The following is a 20,553-nucleotide window of genomic DNA, read 5'->3' as shown; positions in this document are numbered from 1 at the left end:
CAATTAAGTCCAGTGTGGCCTGTGGTGTTCTGACAGTACCTTATTTCCGAACTGATGGCAGGATCACACCAGCATATGGTAATGATTGACAGTATGAAGCTCTTTCAATGCACAGGCAACAGGCCCTCCTTTGTCTTTGAATAAATCTGCACTGCATGTCAATCACATTGGGCTACTTCCAAGCTACACGTTTCTTCATGACGGAGCCTACCTTAATGTGGTGTGCTGCTTGGTTGGGCCTGTGCTTGGCCAACAATGTGCTACTAATTAAGCATACTGTACAGTAGCTTTGGGTTTGAATTCAAGTCCAAGTTCCTTCGACTTGGACTAAGATTTTACAGTTTTCTAATTTTAGTAAGAAATTTTCTTTAGTCGTCGCACGGTGGGCATCTCTCAGTGTGGAGTTTGCATGTTTTCTCCGGGCACTCTGGTTCCCAAAACATGCATGTTAGCTTCATTGGCGACTCCAAATTGTCCATAGGAATGAATGTGAGTGGCTGCACGGCAGTCGAGTGGTTAGCGCGCAGACCTCACAGCTTGGAGAACAGGGTTGAATTCCACCCTCGGCCATCTCTGTGTGGAGTTTGCATGTTCTCCACGTGCATGCGTGGGTTTTCTCCGGTTTCCTCCCACATTCCAAAAACATGCTAGGTTAATTGGCGACTACAAATTGTCCATAGGAATGAATGTGAGTGTGAATGGTTGTTGGTGTATATGTGCCCTGTGATTGGCTGGCCACCCGTCCTGAACAGGCATAGGTGCAAATGGTGATTAATCAAGATTAATGTGATTAAATTGCAGGACATTTAATTGCATTTGACAACCATCATTTCTAATGAAGGTTGTACTTCCTCGTGGCGTTCAACCGCTCGGCATCGTACGGCAGATATCTGTCTGTTTCTTATGTTGATGCCGCCTGCAATATGGCCGGGTGCTTTTTTTTTTTTTTTTGTCTTTTTTTCTTTGTGAGATAATTGCACCTTTTTTCATATGCTGCGCTATTAGGCTTCAAGAAACAGGGGAAGTAAACACAATAGAAAAGCCTGTGCTGGAATTAATCTTTACCACCCTCTATAATTTAGGTGCAGAATGACTAATGTGAGAGTCATAAACAAATGAAGTCAGGTTTTGGGGGGCATTTGTCTTGCGGCGAGGGCCATGTTATTTTAGGGAGGGTGGCTGTCTTTAAATCCTGATTGTGTCGCTTAATCCCCATGGTATCTGTTTCATAGCGAGCGGCATGACACTCACCTGAACAAATAATGACTCCACGCAGCATGTAGCATGTGTCGGAATCAATAATTCAAACTCATACATCTTCCTTACTGGAAGAAGCGGGACAACATAGTAATAGGGGAGAGACGTAAAGAGAGAAAGAGCCCGGAATTAAACGCGAGGGAGGGGGGGTAATGAGTAAAATGTGTCCCAGCTACAATATCAATCTATATGTTCCATAAAGATGACTTTGAACTGGATATAGATGCGGCGGTAGACGCATTTAGGCAAACTTACAACAAAGGGAAAGGAAGCCATAAAATGGCGCCTCCGACCTCAAATGCAGATTAAACTGCCTTATTTTCTCATCACGTGACTTCCAAGAAACATCATTTGACCAATAGATGTACATTTGCATGTGTATTTCCTTACTCCCTGTGGTATTTATAGAAGAGCTCGTCGCCTGCGCCACCATGGGAGAGGCAAATAAGATGAGTGAAGAGATGTTATCTTTTATTGTGAGCATTATGTGCAACACTCGTGCTTTATGAGCTAAACGGGCCATTGTTTATCATGCAGCCTAATCGCAAAGTCAGGCAGGCAGGCCTTGACGTGGGCACGCATGCTGGGATGGAGGAAAAACGAGCGGGAACGCATGGGTGTAGCAGTGGGGGGGGGGGGGGGGGGGGGTTGTAAGCAAGAGGAGGGTTTGTGTCGGTTTCTTATGGGATCAGATGGAACACTTTGATCTTGTCCCCGCATGTCAGATCCCGTCATGATCCGATGTCTCAGCCATACATATGCACACTGCCTTTAAACACCCCGCACCGTGCTGAACCCACCGGAGGTAGAAGACAGAGGGGGGGGCTGGGCTAATGGCCTTTTGAATACATGGGTGGTGATGCATATAGATATGGATATGCATACAGTACATGACAGCAACATAGATGACGTGAAAGAACAATTGAAGTTAAGGTTCTACAATTTAAAATACTAATCATTTTCATTCATTCATTACCGCTTTTCCTCACGAGGGTCGCGAAGGGTGCTGGAGCCTATCCCAGCTGTCTTCGGGCGAGAGGCAGGGTACACCTGGACTGGTCGCCAGCCAATCACAGGGCACATATAGACAAACAACCATTCACACTCACATTCATACCTATGGACAATTTGGAGTCGCTAATTAACCTAGCATGTTTTTGGAATGTGGGAGGAAACCGGAGTACCCGGAGAAAACCCACGCATGCACGGGGAGAACATGCAAACTCCACACAGAGATGGCCGAGGGTGGAATTGAACCCTGGTCTCCTAGCTGTGAGGTCTGCGCGCTAACCACTCGACCGCCGTGCTGCTTCCAATAATTCTTCTTCTTCCTAATTTATTTCAACATTTATGCTATGTTACATTATTGTTTCTCACATATACACTTACAATATATATATATATATATACATACATACACACACAGAACACCTCATTACTACACATGTCTGTAAATTAGCAGGAAGAAGCAAAGCTTATTCTCCACGCCATAGCAGTTACCAATTCAATAAGTGTTTTTTTCCACACATATAATCACAGAATCTTACATAAGACAAAACAACAAAAGAAGAGTGGGAACATCGGAACATAATTCAGTTACCGTGTTAAAGTCTTATTTTTGACAACCCTATTATAAATATGTTTTTCCTTTTCATTAACCCTTTCAAATGGTGTTCGTTAAAACTGACTCTTCCAAATCATCACTTTTGCTTTAGCGGGATGGCTAATATTTATCAAAGCAAAAGGCGTATTGATGCTAATGATGAGTAAATAAGGACTAAGTATTGGAATGGATGTTGCAATAAGAAAATCGCTGATACAGCCCCCCCCCCCCCCCCCCCCCCCCCCCCCCCCCCCCCCCCCCCCCACCCCCCCCCCCCCACCCCCCCCCCCCCCAAGAGAGGGGCGGTGGGGTAAAATGTTGATAACTGTTCATTTAACCCTGGCTAAGTGGTCAGGGATGCCGGACAGGTGAACTTTATTCTCCCCACAGACCCCCCCGCCGCCGCCGCCGCCGCCGCCCCTTTTGTGTGTGTGTGTGTGTGTGTGTGTGTGTGGACTGTAACAGAATTTCTGTAGTCCTCTGGGCCCTGGTGCAAAGCAGAGAATAAATGGTGGAGGTGGCAGGCCAGGACAGAAAAATCAATGCCTGCTTATACAGACATGACACACCAGCAGCCAACTGCACCGTGTGTGTGTGTGTGTGTGTGTGTGTGTGTGTGTGTGTGTCAGTGTAGATATACAGCGCCCAATCAAATGGCTCTGTGCTCTGTGACTATGAGTGCGACTACCCAGCAAACTCCATTTCCTTTTTCATGGCGTAGATTTTCCAATATTTTATGTCAGCACCGGGATCAGTAAATAACTTTGTGTTTTCTCCCGCTCTATCCCCCCCCCCCCCCCGCCTCTCTGCTTCCTTCCCTACCTTCTACATTCTGCAGGAAGTTCGAGTGCAAGTTGTGTGAGCGCTCCTTTAGTGAAAAATGGGCCCTAAACAACCACCTGAAACTGCACAGCGGAGAGAAACCGTATAAGTGTTCCTGGCCATCCTGCCACTACGCCTTCCTCAACCTGTCAGCCATGAAGGACCATTATCGGACACACACTGGTGAGAAATCTACTCCAGTAACTTTTAGCTAAAATCCTATACATCCTGTACTGTTGCTTCAGCACACACACACATATGTATGTATTTATATATGAAAAATCATTCTTGGATCAAACAAAATGTACTTTTTGATACATCTATAGATGTGCAAATTGTATGCACAAGAACTTCATGTGTTAACTGTGAAAATCTCACGCCGATAATGAATCTTCACAGCTTTGTTTGGAAGAAACATACACACATTTTTGGCTGGTTGCAGCCATGACTTGGCCATCTGTACTCATTTTCAGTACCCACAGACACTTGAGCAGTATTTCTTGGTCCCGAAGAGACTAAAAGCTCTTAATTACGCCACCGCCGTCCAAAGCACATCATGTCATCAACCACTTAGATTTGGAAGTAGCGGAGGAAGGAGAATATTCTTGTTTCGCAACTGCTTTGTCTTTGGTTTAGCTTTTGTTGGTGTGTTCTATTGTAGATGTTTTAATTATTTGACAATAAAAATGATGACAATAGTAAGATATTTCACAGCTAAACATGTCTTGATGTAGGTCAATATTTGGCTTTTAATATGTTTGAGTAGCTCTAAGTGAGGTGACGGTTATAGAATAAATATTGTATTCAACATTTTTATTTATTATTATTAATAATAATAATAATACATTTTATTTGTATAGCGCTTTTCAAAATACTCACAGACACTTTACAGAAGAATGGAGTTGAATAAAAGCAAGTAAACAGAGCAAAAGATACATTAAAATACAACATTCATTTGTTAATACACAGTTAAAACATGAGAAAAGCGGGTCGGGCCAGGCCGGCAGGTATAAAATATATTGCAATATATAAATAATATATAATAAAACATAAAATATAATATTTAATATAATATACAATATAATATATAATTTATGTATAAATAATATAATAAAATATATTATTATATATACATATATTAAGTATTATTTTAATGTTCTTATGATTGTAATGAAAACATATTTTGTTTTTTGATTTTTTTTCAAACAATTTCTGGTTCTGTTTCAATTAAAATACAACATTCATTCGTTAATACACAGTTAAAACATGAGAAAAGTGGGGCAGGGTATAAAATATATTGCAATATATAAATAATATATAATAAAATATATAATATAATATATAATAATATATATTTTATATGTGAATAATATAAAATATATTATTATTATATATAAATATATTAAGTATTATTTTAATGTTCTTATGATTGTAATGAAAACATATTTTGGTTGGTTGTATATTTTGTCTTTTTCAAACAATTTCTGTTTGTCAAATAAAGAATTAAGAAAACAAATAATTATAATAACACAAGATCTTTCATACAGGGGGGCTTTTATATCTGAGGTTAAAGGTTACTTAAGTACACGCTCATTGCCGTCAGCCATCCATCATTCTGCCAATCAGATATTGCATGATTATATTGCCATTGCATGGACACCGTTCACTGTTCTATTGTTGTTAGGCATATTCTGCAGATTAAGTATACTTAATTAGATTATACCCTCTCAGCAATAGTCCAGGTCAACCCAAATGTCTTTTTGCTGCAGCCAAGCAGTTTCCCCTCGGCCTTAATAATGTCTCATACGTGTCCCAGTTTAAGTCAGTGAAAGACGCAGCAGCAGCCTGCAGCCTGCAGCCTGACAGCCTGACTGAATGCTTGGAGGAGAGCCCTCCATCCGTCATGGGGGCCTCCTGCGTGAGAGAGAGACTTGCTGGATGTTATTTTAAATGTGTTTTAACAGTGATGTAATGTCAAGGTACCTCTGACATAATTAGATGTTTTATTTTCATTTGCATCTAGCACTCATCATTCCCCATCAGGTGGCTGGCGTCTATGTCGCCAAGTTCCCACCTGGAGAGGTGTGTTGTCACCGTGTGAAAGAATGTCTGGATGTGTGTCTTTGTCATAAGGAAAACACAAACAGGAATAGATTGCAGTAAAATGAGAAAAGGGGGAAGGGTGAATATTCATATTGGAATTATGCCACAGCTCACATTGAGTTATTGGTGGCAAAGTTATTTTGTGTGGGAAAAACTGCTACGTTTCTCGATATTCTACAGCAATAATGATCGAATACTTTGGTGCAGGTTCAATATTGCATTAACAGGCATAGTTGGTTACACTATGAATAATCCACATACACATCTACAGTATCTGTTACATGGTAGAGCAGGGGTCTCAAACATGCGGCCCGCGGGTCAAATGTGGCCCGCAGGACACTAGTTTGAGGCCCCGGCCTTGATATGAAAGTTTAATGTTGGTGCGGCCCGCGCAAGTTTGATATGGATGCTGTATGGTATCATGTACCCAGAAAAAATTATTACGTTTGATTAATGTTCATGTTAAAGGTTAAATAACTCTTAATAGTTATCCTCCCTATCCGTGTGGAAGTGGTACGTTTTTGGCTATTTAAGTTTAAAGGAAATAACTTGAAGGCTACCGTTTAGGTCGCTAGCTCTCTAGTTTGCGAGTTAGCACGTGTCTCAAGACCCTGCAGTTGCGCAATATGTTGTAAATAAAAAGAGTATAAATGTGACTATAGTCGTGTTTCGTCATGTCTACAGGGCTCTAATAATGCTTTGTTCATTTTAATCTGAAAAAAATATAAAACAGACAGTACACTACCAGCGTATAATGCAGAATATTAACCGACTACTACATACGTCTATGTGAGGTCTAACTATGTGTTTTCCAGACATTTACAAAAACAGCAAAGCATGCTGGGAAACAGAAAGTACGTCAAATGCCACTCACAGAGGTTCAAGGAATGGTCAGGTTGTTTTTTTATTTAAAAAAAAATAGGTGTGACATTGCTATCAAGACTTTCTACCTTCTTAAAGTTTTGTCCCAGGCTAGTCTGGAAGGATAACCTTATTTTTTGCTCCCAGATCACCTTGAAATAGCACACAGAATCCATGACCCCTGAAGCGTTCATTAACAATAATCTTTATCCTTAATGATGGTCAGACCACCAGTAGGGACCGTTTTCACTGCCATTACGATGACTTTTTGGGAGACATAATGAAGTCCAAAAAGTGAACTAATACGCTATGGGTGTGTCTACTCTGTAGTCTTGTACTGCACACCACGCGTATCCTTCCACTGGTGCGTGCTGTAACTAGTTCTCGAGTTAAATTTACATTTTTTATTAATTTATGGAGTGCGTTCATAACTATGTGAAGTTGTAACATGAAAACCGTAAACCGAGGACCACTTATTTGGTTAAAATAACTATCCCGAAAAACACACACCCTACGCCTCTTAAAGCAAAATGCAAATTGTGAAAGCCGGTCCTAAAAGCCACTATAGCAGGGGTCTCCAATTAAAATTGAGTAAGGTCCATTTATGCTTTTTTTTCTTTTTCACAGCGAATGTCGGAACCTCATTTTGCCTTAAAATGCATCAAACGAACTCGCTCATATGAATATCAAATGTGACAAAACCCTGCACATCACCCTACTGTTTCAATACAGCACAATTATCTTGGCACCTACGTTACATTTACAAGGAAACTGGACTAAATTTTACGTAAATAATACCATGTTTGACTGAACAAACAATAAAATGAACAAAAAATGTAAAATGCAATACAACACATCCTCTTAAAGTTTCAGATTTTCTTGTTATTGTATGACAATATTGTATGATTTTGTCTCTTTGTTTACCTTTGAGTAAAGTCTCTGCAGCTTAGCAATCCTTCACAACTCTCCCGTCAGTGAATGTTTTTTTTTTTTTTTTAGTTTAGCTCCAATATCCATACAATCATTAGTGAACACTCATTTGCACGTTGCTGTGCTGTGAATGCGCTGTGACTCCGAGATTTGTCAGACCGGGGTGTCAGCGACGTTATTTTTTGCGCGCTCACATCCAACTTGGATGGATACTTCCCCTCAAATGATGTATGTTTTGTCAGATGACGTTGCGTCACATTTGCACTTTTGACTGAATGCTGGAAGAATTAACTTACCTATTGATTTTTTAAATGATCATTTTTCTATATGAACTTTTCATATTTTGGAGCAAACCATGGTTCGCTCATTCACTTCTGGGCGAGTAAAGAAACCATTTCATTGGCTCATTTTGATTGACGTCACCACGTCTGATGTTACGTAACCATAGTAACTGACGGAATTACGCCCACAAACTGCCATTGCGATGGGTCTAAAGGCATGATTTTACGTTATTATTATTATTATTATATTCACTTGAATTGGTCACAAGTTCGGAAAGGACTCTCTCTGGGTCCCTATCCGACCGAGGTCTACCATTTGGTGATGGAGCGGTATCCTCTGTCTGTTTGAGGTACAGCATGCAATATTTGTCAAGTTCATAGCTGAGGGCTATTACTTTTAAAAACACACAACTAAATACAGTAAAGTCTTGTTATATCGATATCGGTTATAACGAATTACTGCTTATTACGATACTATTTTCATTTCCCGGCAAATTTGTAGTCTTTTATGATATAATTAGTTCCGTTAGTACAATACCCGGTTATTATGATAATCCGGTTACTAGGATGCCCTTTTCATCTCCCGCCAGCCAATTTGGTCTGCTTATATCGATACAAAAGCAGCTTAAATCAATCTTTGCTTAAGGATTTCAATACCAAAAAAGAACACGGCAAACGGCTGCTTCCAGTCAACTTTATTTTTCACACTTCCACCACCAGAGCACAGCACACACAGCGATTCCCGCACTTCCTGGTTCACAGGTCATGCTCAACCCGCCCCACATAGCTGGCCAAACACATGCCTGCAACAGAAGAACCTCCATCACCTCGTCAAAGAGAAAAAGTTAACACTCTTTTTGTATTGGCCTGAATTGAATTCATCGCTCCTTTCTGATTTGTGTGTTTTTGTAATGAATCACTTTTCTTCACACACCAGTCCTGTTTGAGGGATTGGGAGGGGGGCGGAGAGAAGGGGGGGGGGGCTTTGTGGTCTTCAGCCGCCAGGGTCATTTATAACCGCTGATGAATGAGCGACACAAATAAATAAATAAGTGTGCTGCATCTGACCCACCCAGCTTTTTCCCAGGCTCTCGGGCATTGGAGGGGTCGTGTGGGGGGGTTGAACGCAGCGACAGGGCTGCAATTGATTTCCTCATTGCCTCAGTTTGTCGCTTAATCCGGCGATATGCTGATAAATCTTCGTACTTTGTCAATTAATTTCCCTGAGAAATGAGAGGCAAAACGGCGAGCACATCAATACAGCAGCGGTTTCAGTGTCAAAAATTAAGCGGTAAAATTAATTGCCCTCCCTTCCTCTCCTGTTAAAACATAACTAATGAGGGAGGCAATTATAGCTGCATACAGACTCCTCCAGGGTTGAAACATACACATACATATATAATGGAGACTATATACATACTACTGATATACACAAAGGTTCCGTCTTTTGGCTTCAATAAGGTCGTTTTCAATAACGAATAAGAGCTGAGTTGCATCATGGGAGCTGAAACAAACAATTCTTCTTGTTTCAAAATGCTTTGCCATAACATGAATAAATTAATCACATGATAAATTAAAATGAACCTTTTTTTCTCAGGCAGGATGAGAGTTCACTCTCTGCATTTTTTCAGCACCTAGACACTTAATAGAACAACTGCGAACAGAGTGAGACCTATTGTCAGTCATAAAGTTGATTTTGTCTCTGTGAAGGGGAGGCGGGGATGCTAGCATGCACACACACGGAAAAAGAGTGGATTTTTGAGGAGCTATGCAAGGTAATGTAGTAAAATTAGGGACGCAAGTAAATGCTTGCAAAGCCAAATGCAAGTGAATGAATATCGAATATCGAACGAATTAGCCCATCTCAAAGATACCCACCCCACCCAGTTTTCCCACCCCCCAAAAAAAGCTCAATAAGAGCTTTCGTCTCGATAGTCAACACTCACTCAGACGTAAAGTAAAAACAAATAGAACAGCGCAAAATTGTGTGTAGCACGGTATACAGACTGTATGGAACTGCCTTGATACTCAATGCTATCTTGCTAGGTGCCACCATGCTAACTGTTAGCATTAATTATTTGGCTATTTTACTCCAGTTTCAAGGCCTATATATACATGGCATGATGTAGGAATGTTTTCTCTGAACTTTTTTGCTAGCATGCTAACTGTTAGCATTAATTTTTTTGGCTATTTTACTCCTGTTTCAAAACCTATATATACATGGCATGATGTAGGAATGTTTTCTCTGAACTTTTTTGCTAGCATGCTTACTGTTAGCATTATTTCTTTTGTGGCTATTTTACTCTAGTTTCAAGGCCTATATATACATGGCATGATGTAGGAATGCTTTCTCTGAACTTTTTTGCTAGCATGCTTACTCATTCATTCATTCATTTTCTACTGCTTTTTCCTCACGAGGGTCGCGGGGGGTGCTGTTAGCATTAATTTTTTTGGCTATTTTACTCCTGTTTCAAAGCCTATATATACATGGCATGATGTAGGAATGCTTTCTTTGAACTTTTTTGCTAGCATGCTTACTGTTAGCATGTTAACATTTTAGCTGTCTTCCTCACGCGTAAAGGCTAATACAGACATGGCATGATGCAGGGATATTGTAGGACCGCCTTGACGCTAAGGAGTGCCATCTCGCTCGGGGCTAGCGTGCCAACAGTTAGCATGTTAGCTTTTTTGCTAAACTCATGTAACATACGCAGGGGCAATTTCAGCTGGAATTTAGTTATTATTATTATACATTATCATACATTATGCATTGGTCTCCAAAAAATAATATAATTTAGCAGCATTTTTTGGGGACAATAAACATTCCAAAATTCTTCTGCATTGTTTTTGTGATATGGCTAAATGAAAATGTTTGATTGTGCGGTCATATTTGATTTTACATGTTGTGTTTGGTTTGTAGGACCATCCGATATTGACCGCGTGTCACTCCCGTGTTAACCCACCTTGTCGTCTAAGTCACCAGAGAGTGCAACACCACAGATCAGCAGATGAAAAGCACACATGTAATTTATTGCCAATGTTTTCTCCTCAAGAATCCTCAAGAATAATTGTGGCGACCGCAGCCGGGCATCGGGATCGATGGCTATGGATTTTTCTGTGGTGAGGTCTTGTAGCGCTTGGTGTAATGAGAGATGGAGAGAGGGAAGGGGTTGAACGAGTGACCAGCAACGTTTTTTCTCATCTAAAGTCAAGCAAATAGGCTTTACAGGATAGAAGCTATCCCCTTTTATCTTTTGATTATATATATTAAGAATTATAAATACCATATCATAATGCAATATTTGCTTAAATTTTCAGTGTTTGCGATTTTTTTTTTTTTGTACTGACTGTTAAACAATACTCTAAAACTCTAAATACTCTAAAACTTCTAAAACAACTCTAAAACTTCATTTTAACATAATGGCCGGTCTTTGGCCCTTTCCTCACCTGCCTCGTTTTGGGGTTTTTTCAGACCAGTTACTGATTCAGAGGTTTATAAAGCCCATAAAAATAAATCTGTAGGTCCAGATCGTCCTCTGACCGATCTGACCTAGAAAATTGTTGCTGTGCAGATTAAATTTTTTTTTTTTTTTTTTGGGGGGGGGGCATTTTTTATTTTTGTCAAACAACCAATCTGGTTTCCGAAAACAACACAGTTCAATAATTGCTGCAGTTAAAGTTGTTAATGATGTCACTGAGATCCTTCATTGTACAAAGTTCTGCACAATGCTTTTTATTGACTTGTAATGATTGACACCGTCAATCATTACATCTTGTGAAATGAGCTTTATGGTGGCTGCTTTTCTAACACAGGCAGAACTTTTGCATGTGTTGTTGTTGATGTATGTCCATCCATTCTACAAAGGCCCCCATTCTCTAATATACACTAACCGTGACTCTATCTTATATGTATGTCATTACTGTGCGTGGAGTGCTTGACTTCTTCTGCACAATGGCAGAGAGAAGGAGAAGAGCGAGGGAGCTCATCACGCTGTTAATGACGGGGCCAGATGCGGAGAAGGGAGGAGGAGTGTGAAAAAGCTCTCCACGCTCCCCATCTGGAAGGCATCGCCCCCAAATGAAGTTGTAGAAAACCATCCCATTGATAATAAAGCTAATTTTTATGGCTCTGACAAGTATGTAATTATGTTCAGCGGTGCTTTTCAGATTTTATCACAGTCAATAAACCACACTGGCAATTTCCCGTCCCCCATTTGACATATTTACATGGATCCGTCTGATTGGAGGAATTAGTTAGCTATGAGAGCTCTGATGGATATACGCTACTGATCTGTGACTTCTGCTTGGCTCATCTGTTAGCAAACTAGACCTGCGTTTTATGTATTCATTCTACTTGTTGTATTCTCTTTGTGTCCTACTTTAAATCACCCGTTCAATTCATTTCCGTCAATTTTGCCGAGCGGTGCTTCACAAGTACCGGTAATATTTGTTCCTCATTTCTTAAGCCATGGTCCCATACTTTAGTCTCACGGTGTAGTCTAAGTTGTGTGTCAGTATTTGGGGGAGTGCTCTGACTTTAGGCAGTATTTCTAGTCTTTGTTTGTGTTTGTGATGTAAAGTGGCTGTTATCAGTAAATATACTGAAATGTATGGAAGGATGAGCGACCAGGCTGATCGGTGATGTCAGGCCGACCTACTCTAAGTCTGGTACAGCCAGCAAAGTGCAACCCGCTTCAGTGTGAATTTGAGCACTCAAGTGTGCAAAAGAGGGGATGCCCTTAAGAAAGCAAGATGGGGAAATGATAATTTTAGGTGAATTGGGCATTATCAGTATTTTTATCAGTATTATTAAAACATGATCCCAATCGCTATCAGAAAATTGTAAGTCACATTTCACTTTGTTTCCTGGGCCAATTAGAATGTTTTCATGCCAGGGGCGTCACTAAGTTCTGATGACGGGGGGGCTTAGCCGCCTGGAGATGCATAGGATATGAATGAATGTAGTAGACATTCAAAAAATCAAAATATCCAAAAAACAAATACCGAACAAGAACCGGGATGGGATCTAACTTTTCCACTTTTGGACAGATTTAGTAGAGATACTCAATTGTTTTAGGCCACCATTAAATGTACACAAGTACACACAATCTATACTGCAAAGCCGCTGTTCAAGCTCTGCAACCATTCTGTCCAGTGGACAGTGATCAATGATATAATAATCATTATTATATTATGAATTAGCCTATTCTTATTACTATCATCATTATTCTTCTTCTGATTATTACTACTAGGCTAGTATTTGCCTGCTTATTGGCTTGCTTATTAGCTGCTTTTGCCCTATTATATGAAATTTGCAGATATTTTTTTTTTTTTTTTCATTTGTAACAAAAAACTCTTTGAAAAATAAAATAAAATCAATAAAAAAAAAATCAAATTATTACTACTATGCTGGTATTAGCCTGCTTATTGGCTTGCTTATTAGCTGCTTTTGCCCTATTAGATGAAATTTGCAGATATTTTTTTTTGTAATTTTTTTTTATTTGTAACAAAAAACTCTTTGAAAAATAAAATAAAATCAATAAAAAAAAAATCAAATTATTACTACTAGGCTATATTAGCCTGCTTATTGGCTTGCTTATTAGCTGCTTTTGCCCTATTATATGAAATTTGCAGATATTTTTTTTTGTATTTTTTTTTATTTGTAACAAAAAACTCTTTGAAAAATAAAATAAAATCAATAAAAAATGAAAAAAAAAATTATTTAGAGGGACTGAAGCCCCCCTAAAATAGGCTTAATTGATATATATGTGCATCGTAAATGACTACATTTCTTTCTTATTTTGCTGTTTTCTACGTGTTATATATTTATGCTACCTTCTCTGTCATCTACTCACTTGTGCAGGTGAAAAGACTTTCCTCTGTGACCTGTGTGGTTTTGCTGGAGGGACCAGACACGCTCTCACCAAGCACAGACGCCAACACACAGGTAGATGCCAAAAAAATCCAAGCGGAAATACTATGCGTGAACCTCTATAATAAATATAAGATCAACAATAGACGTGTTTTTCTGTCCTTCTACATCATTTTCTCAACTATCACACAAACAAGGGTCCGTCAGTATGACATCCTGCTGCCAGTGATAGACATGTGTACCAGCATGGCTGAGATTTTTAATTTTAGCTATCATTTCACTATGTCATTCTGTCACTTAGGGAAATTGCATTTTTTAGATGGGCTGTCAATACCAAGTGTTTTTTTAGGGGAAATGGGAAGGCGAAACAAAACACTACTCTTAGCTGCTGTCAGGCAGGTGCCCAAGGATCAAGAATCATTTTTATGAATATTAATTTAGGTTTTCATAATTCATTTTATTTGCTCCTTAACTTTCCTTCCACTATTATTTTTATTTTGTACATGTTGGCATGTGTCAATTATGTCTACCTACCATTTCAGATTTAATATTTTATAAAATGTGTCTTCTGTTGCTTTTCTGTCACATTTTTATTTCAATCCCACAGGAGAGAGACCCTTCAAATGCAAGCTTTGCAACTTCGCCTCTACAACACAGTCCCACCTATCAAGACACAACCGCGTTCACACTGGGGAGAAACCGTACCGCTGCCCCTGGTGCGACTACAGGTACCCACTCATTGACCCCATAAAAACACACACTTGGTGGCGCTGATGAGCAATGACGATCACAGGGGGGGTGCGAGGTGCTGGGGGGGGGGGGGGGGTGCTTAATACGGCAAGCAGGTGGCATTGTAGAACAGTTAGCGTGTATTTGTGTGTTCCTGTGTGTAATGCGGCAGGTGAAGCGTAGGCTGGTCTAATCTCCACAGTACTGCTGCATCTCATCATCAGCAGGCCCCGGTCTCATCTCCCCAACATGCACCCAGGCGCTGTCAGTGTCAGCGACATTGGCAGGTCCGTGTCATTAAAAGACCATCATACCACATCAGTAATTACACAGGAAATTGGCAGTGAAATTGAAAAAAGTTTCGGGTGGCACTTTGCATCTCCTTATCTGTCTCTTTCTCTCATCCTCTTTGTCTGTATGAAGAATAACTTATGATATGACATAAGTAATACATTCCATATTTGCATTTATCAAATATCATCTTAGCAATCAACGACATGATCTAGAACAGGAGTTTTCGAAGTCTAACACTGTGTCAAACAGCTAATAATCCCCAAACAACCAACTCCCAACATACACTCACAAATCGACAAGGCAAATATGTAAACCATTTTGAGTATTATTGAGTTTTTAAGTTGAATAAATTTTTAAAAATGCTTATTTTCCACAAATGGCCAAGATTTGCCCTGTGACATACATATATCTACAAAATGTTACAATACAAGCGATTCTTGATCTATGGCATTCTATTTCATGAATTTCTTGGTTCCCAGCGTGCTCCCATTAATTAATGAAAAACGTAATTTGGTCCATAAAAAAGCGAGACTTTGTCGATACGTAGTTATAGCAAGGGATGGTGTAAAAATATGCATGGAGAATGACATGGCTTATTAGTTACAGTAGCTCTTTCAATGTCATTATGTCTCCCAAGCAGGAGTGCACTCATCAAAAGGTAGAGAGAGGAGACACGCCCGCCGATATCGGCTGCTCTTTTGGTCCCAACCGCTCAACTGTTGAGATCATCATTAAGCATAAATATGATTGAACGTTAATGGCTGATAGAGGAGTCATGGTTATCCTTCCAGACTAGTCTGGAGTATGTAGTATGCGTGGTCTGTGTGATCTGTACAGTGCGGGTGATTGACTTAGGAAAGGAACCCATTCATAACCCCAGGACTACCTACCTAACATTTGAGAAATTCAAACAAATATTAATTTTAAGATTTTCACAGGTATTTGTACATGTTGAATTCATGCGCTTTGTTTTAACATGCATGCTTTTCTGTCTTGTATCGTCAATGCATTTGATCTGAACAAACACTAATATTGTTCAGAAGTAATAGTCCAGTATAAATGTTTGCATCTAAAATAGATGGCACTGATGGTTTGCTTTTCATATATGGTTATCCGCCATGACTACACCTATAATAATAATGTGCAAGTGTGCAAGTAGCGAAAGATGTCAATCCCTGCATCACCTTTTCATACATAAATAGATAATAGAGGATAATAATTGGACATTTACAGTACTGTACATTCCTTTGCAGTGGTAAAAAAAAAAAAGGCCATGCATTTTGAGTTCCAACGATGCCTATCTTAATATTCCCCAGCTTTTTATGCAAATGGGAAACTTTACTTGGTGTTTATTTTTTTGTATTTGCGTTGTTAAAGTCATAGAGGCAAAGTGAATGGTCTAATTGATACGTACCCTCCGACTCCTGCCAACTAATGACTGTTTTGTTTACGGAGCGGCTCTGTATTCTTATTCAAATCTGCTGGTAGAGTAAATGCCGCCCGAGTTAGAAGCGCGGCGTCTTTGAGGACGACACACCTACTGACAGTGGCAGACACGTTTGCAACCTTGTAAAGCGAAAGGGAGCAACGCGGAGGCCGTTAATGATTATTAGTGGCTTTTCTTGGCAGGAAGAGGTCCAAAAATGGCGGTGATCTAAATAAACCCCTCATCCAACTCTTAACAAACTCAAACACTTTTGACTCTCCTCTACATAAGTGGCTCTCAATTACACCTTTCCAATTACCATACGCTTGCTGTGAGGAGAAATATGAAAATTATGAAAATAAAAGAGGGCAGCAGAGAGGGAGAGACAGAAGTAGACAGAAGGGGTGATATATGCACGCAGCATCGGTATGGCTGATTCCCATGGCGAGTGCATGCATGGGGGAGGAAGTTGAAACAGTGTTGGGCTAATTAATACAGTATATAGTAGGAGGGCTGGTGTGGGCTTTCACTAACGGTGACACCTGCTGACTCCTAAATGCTCACTGTGTTGTTTTAATATGACAATTACACCATTACCATATCTGAGAGATAGCACGCCCCCCTAGGAATCCACCTACGCTCGCTTCACAAGTTTTTAAGCGTTGCCTTAAATTTATATATTTTAACTTCTACATTTACAAAAAAAAAGTCACTTCATTCTGTAATATATGCACATTTCAGTACAGTGATATTAATCTACGGGTGCGGCGGTATTAATGAAACTGTTTTTTCATGATGTGAACAAATATAGCCAAAGTTTGTATGGAGCTCTAATTATGACCAGGGAGTGTACAATCACACTGGTATGTTTATATCTATTCATATCTTTATAATAAGTGATTACTGATTCATGCGTGCAGTGGTTCTTTGTCCACTATTATACCGTACCTGGTGTGTATGCAAAAAATCAATATATGTGAAAAAGTGTTTTTTTTTCCCCTTACATGTTTCACATTATCAAACAAATTTAAATATTGGTAATGTTTTTATTTGATTTGAACATGCATCAGATTACAATTGAGTGCATCACATAATCAGTTCACAATTCCACATGTCCAAAAGGAGTAGGAAGAAGCAAAGCTTATTAAATCCTACCCCTCCATCTGGTACTTTTACAATCAGTAACTGTTACATTTGTTCACTTCCTGCTTTCCATAATACAGTTTAAGGTTTTTTTTTGTTTTTTTTTTAATAATGTACCTCGTACCGAAGTACTCGGTGATATGAGCATCCAATGCCATAATGGGTACCATAGTAAGTGTCAATATAGTGATATATATAGCACATCATGACTGGTTCAAGACTCTTCATCCTTGTATTTAGCAAACATCAACTGCTTGTATTGTTTCTTGAATTGGCTCATCGTTGTGCAATAGTCAATGACAACACCACTGAACAAAAAAAATGCAGTTTTTAAATGAAACTTTTTATTATTAAGGTAGAAAATACCGCTTCCTATTTTAAAAGAAAGGAAGATGTTTAAAAAAAATACAATATAACAAGGTGTCAAGGAAAAGGAATAATTAAAAATGTAAAAATAAATTAGTCAAGCCATAAAACAGGTACGTTAAAATCCCAGCTTTCAGCTGCATCAATTCTTTGCAAGTTGTATCTTTAATATTATTGTAGGCGACATATCATCTTTTAACCGGTATACTCATAAAATTAGCACTGTTGGAGCACGTGTTGCAATAATTACACTAGTCACTCCTTTTAGTGGGTGTCTATCAATACGGTACGTACGAATCTGTCAGATTGCAAGGGAATCTTTAGCTTTAGCAGAAGCAGAAGGTTTTGGGGTAAAATCCACTGTCGTATGGAACTTTTTGTAAAGTCCCAGTTACAGCCGGTGGGAATCAACTCCCACAGCATGACCCTGCCCGTCCTACATGCTTCACTGTGTCAATGCTGTTATTCTATAGAAATGTTACAAATTATTTAGAGGAGGCTGAGGAAGATTGTACCACTTTTTGTTCGAGCAAGTGTACGTAACTACGTGGTTTGTGTGCCACAAATGTGGTACATATACAGTATTTGTCTGCTTTAAATGACTAGGACTTACAGATCCGTGGAGCAATCAACAAACCGTTTTTGAACAGTGCTGACATCACCACAGCTCGTTTCCGATCGGTCAAACTAATCGTTCCAACTATCCCTTTATTACAACCATTCCCGGTCTTTGCTACTTTCTGTACCTACTGTAGCCATCAGGGATTGAACCCCAAATGTAACACAGTTGATTCCTACTTGTATAAACATTGTAGATTTAGGTCATGATGGCATTCCGCCCGAAGGTTCATCTTTTCGACCTGCTCTCAAGGTTACTCATCGGGCGGTGTTGAATGTATTTCATATGGAATGAACAGAACAGGAGAGCTACAGTGGAGCCGGCTGGACTGCGGCCCATGATGGAGAGTGGTGTCTCTGCAAAAAAGTGAAAACAAATTTTCTCTTCAGCTTGTGTGAGCTATGGCACAGTAAGGCTTTATTGTCCCGGCCAAGGTGATAAGAGAGAGTAATTGCGTATTATACTGTCCAAGAATGTCAGGTCCAAACTGAGCATGAGTGCCCCATCCATCAACACATGATGGTGTGCGCTTATGTGTCTGTGGCAAAAAAAAAAAAAAAAAAAGATTTTATGCAGTAAGATCTTGCTTATATGATGAATGATGTCTTAAAGGTATGTGTAAAATCATGACTGTATTACTTCTATCACAGATGCATTTACATCCGGTCTGACTATGAACAAATTAATGAAATTAATGCACATGATTATGTTATCCATCCAGTCGTTCACATGTGTGTGTGTGTGTGTGTGTTCACAAAGAGGTTTAGATCAAGCCCCGCAGCAGGTTGGGTCGTATCATTAATCTGAATTGGGTTGTGTGTGACTCCTTGCACTGACATGGTTACAGCCAGCATTATACAGTGGCCCTGTGTGACCGCCCTTACACACACACACACACACACACACACACACCATGTGTGTGTTTGAATGCTCACTGACATTAAACAGCTATTCCAATTAGTCAAACCCTACACTCTTCATTCAGTTGCAAATGATGGAAAAGGTAGATGGAAAAGCTATTCTGGCTGTTGGACCTCCGGGAATTAAAAATGGGAGAAAATCACTTGGGAATTGTTAGGTCCGATGTCACTGATGTTGATGATGTATTCCAGGGCTGGACGGGAAGACCAAAAATCATATCCCAGTATATTTAGATTGAATATCGATATACAATATATATATATATATATATATATATATATATGTATATATGTCGATATTTTTTCCACAAACAAAAGTCAAAAAAATAAATAAATATAGAACAAGTTAAAGAGTTTGTACGTTCTCCCCGTGCATGCATGGGTTTTCTCCGGGTACTCCGGTTTCCTCCCACATTCCAAAAACATGCTAGGTTAATTGGCAACTCCAAATTGTCCATAGGTATGAATGTGAGTGTGAATGGTTGTTTGTCTATATGTGCCCTGTGATTGGATTGCGACCAGTTCAGGGTGTACCGCGCCTTTCGGCCAAAAGACAGCTGGGATAGGCTCCAGCACCCCCCGCGACTCACAGTGTGGTCAACGTGACATTCAAAACCAAACTTGCAATATAATGACAGAAAGAGGACATTAATACAAGATTTTAGTACACATATTATGAAATTAAGATATCACAATGTTTTTCTCTCACAGATCCAACTGTGCTGAGAACATCCGGAAGCACATCCTCCATACAGGAAAACATGAGGGAGTGAAGATGTACAACTGTCCAAAATGTGACTACGGCACCAACTCTCCCATTGAATTCCGCAACCACCTGAAGGACAACCACCCAGACATTGAGAATCCAGATCTTGCTTACCTTCACGCAGGTAATGTGACATAGACATATTTCCAAGTGTATTGTTTATGTCAGGAAGAAGTTTTCTTAGGTACAATCCATGCTTAGGCTGTTTAGTGCCTCCGTTGCTATCTTCATCATTTCTTGATGAAATTATTTTTGGGATTCATTTCACCCTGTAATCCTTTGTCAAACCCTTTGTCAAAATCGGAACCTTCGTGTTTTTGAATAACATCTGAGCTAATCCAAGCTCCATAATGTCTCCAGAGGTCAGAGCTTTCGGTATCCTCCCATGTTCCTTTTGTCTGTAGATCATGTCTCGCTATTCGCAGCCACAATCAGGCAGCTTTCCAAAACTGCTGAGCCTTCCTGTCAGTCACTCGGGCCATAGAGACAGATGAAATCATATTCTTACTCTGTTGGTTTCTTTGTGTCCGAGTGCTCTCCTTTGTCCTTGGAGGGCCCCCA

At 39.7% G+C, this 20,553-nt stretch overlaps 1 protein-coding gene across 1 annotated transcript in view; it reads left to right on the top strand.

Moving 5' to 3' along the window:
• znf407 (zinc finger protein 407) overlaps window positions 1-20,553 on the top strand; it is a 138,943-nt gene that overhangs the window by 76,003 nt on the left and 42,387 nt on the right. Inside the window, exons 6-9 of the mRNA XM_058053005.2 lie at window positions 3,699-3,865; window positions 13,721-13,804; window positions 14,337-14,457; window positions 19,938-20,116. Of these exons, the coding sequence (XP_057908988.2) occupies window positions 3,699-3,865; window positions 13,721-13,804; window positions 14,337-14,457; window positions 19,938-20,116 (551 nt within the window). The remainder of the gene's footprint in view (window positions 1-3,698; window positions 3,866-13,720; window positions 13,805-14,336; window positions 14,458-19,937; window positions 20,117-20,553) is intronic.

This window comes from Doryrhamphus excisus, linkage group LG5 (genome assembly GCF_037039965.1).
Source record: "Doryrhamphus excisus strain RoL-2023G ecotype Guam linkage group LG5, RoL_Dexc_Guam_v1.1, whole genome shotgun sequence".
NCBI lineage: Eukaryota > Metazoa > Chordata > Actinopteri > Syngnathiformes > Syngnathidae > Doryrhamphus > Doryrhamphus excisus.
This window is presented reverse-complemented; position numbering and strand designations above follow the sequence as displayed.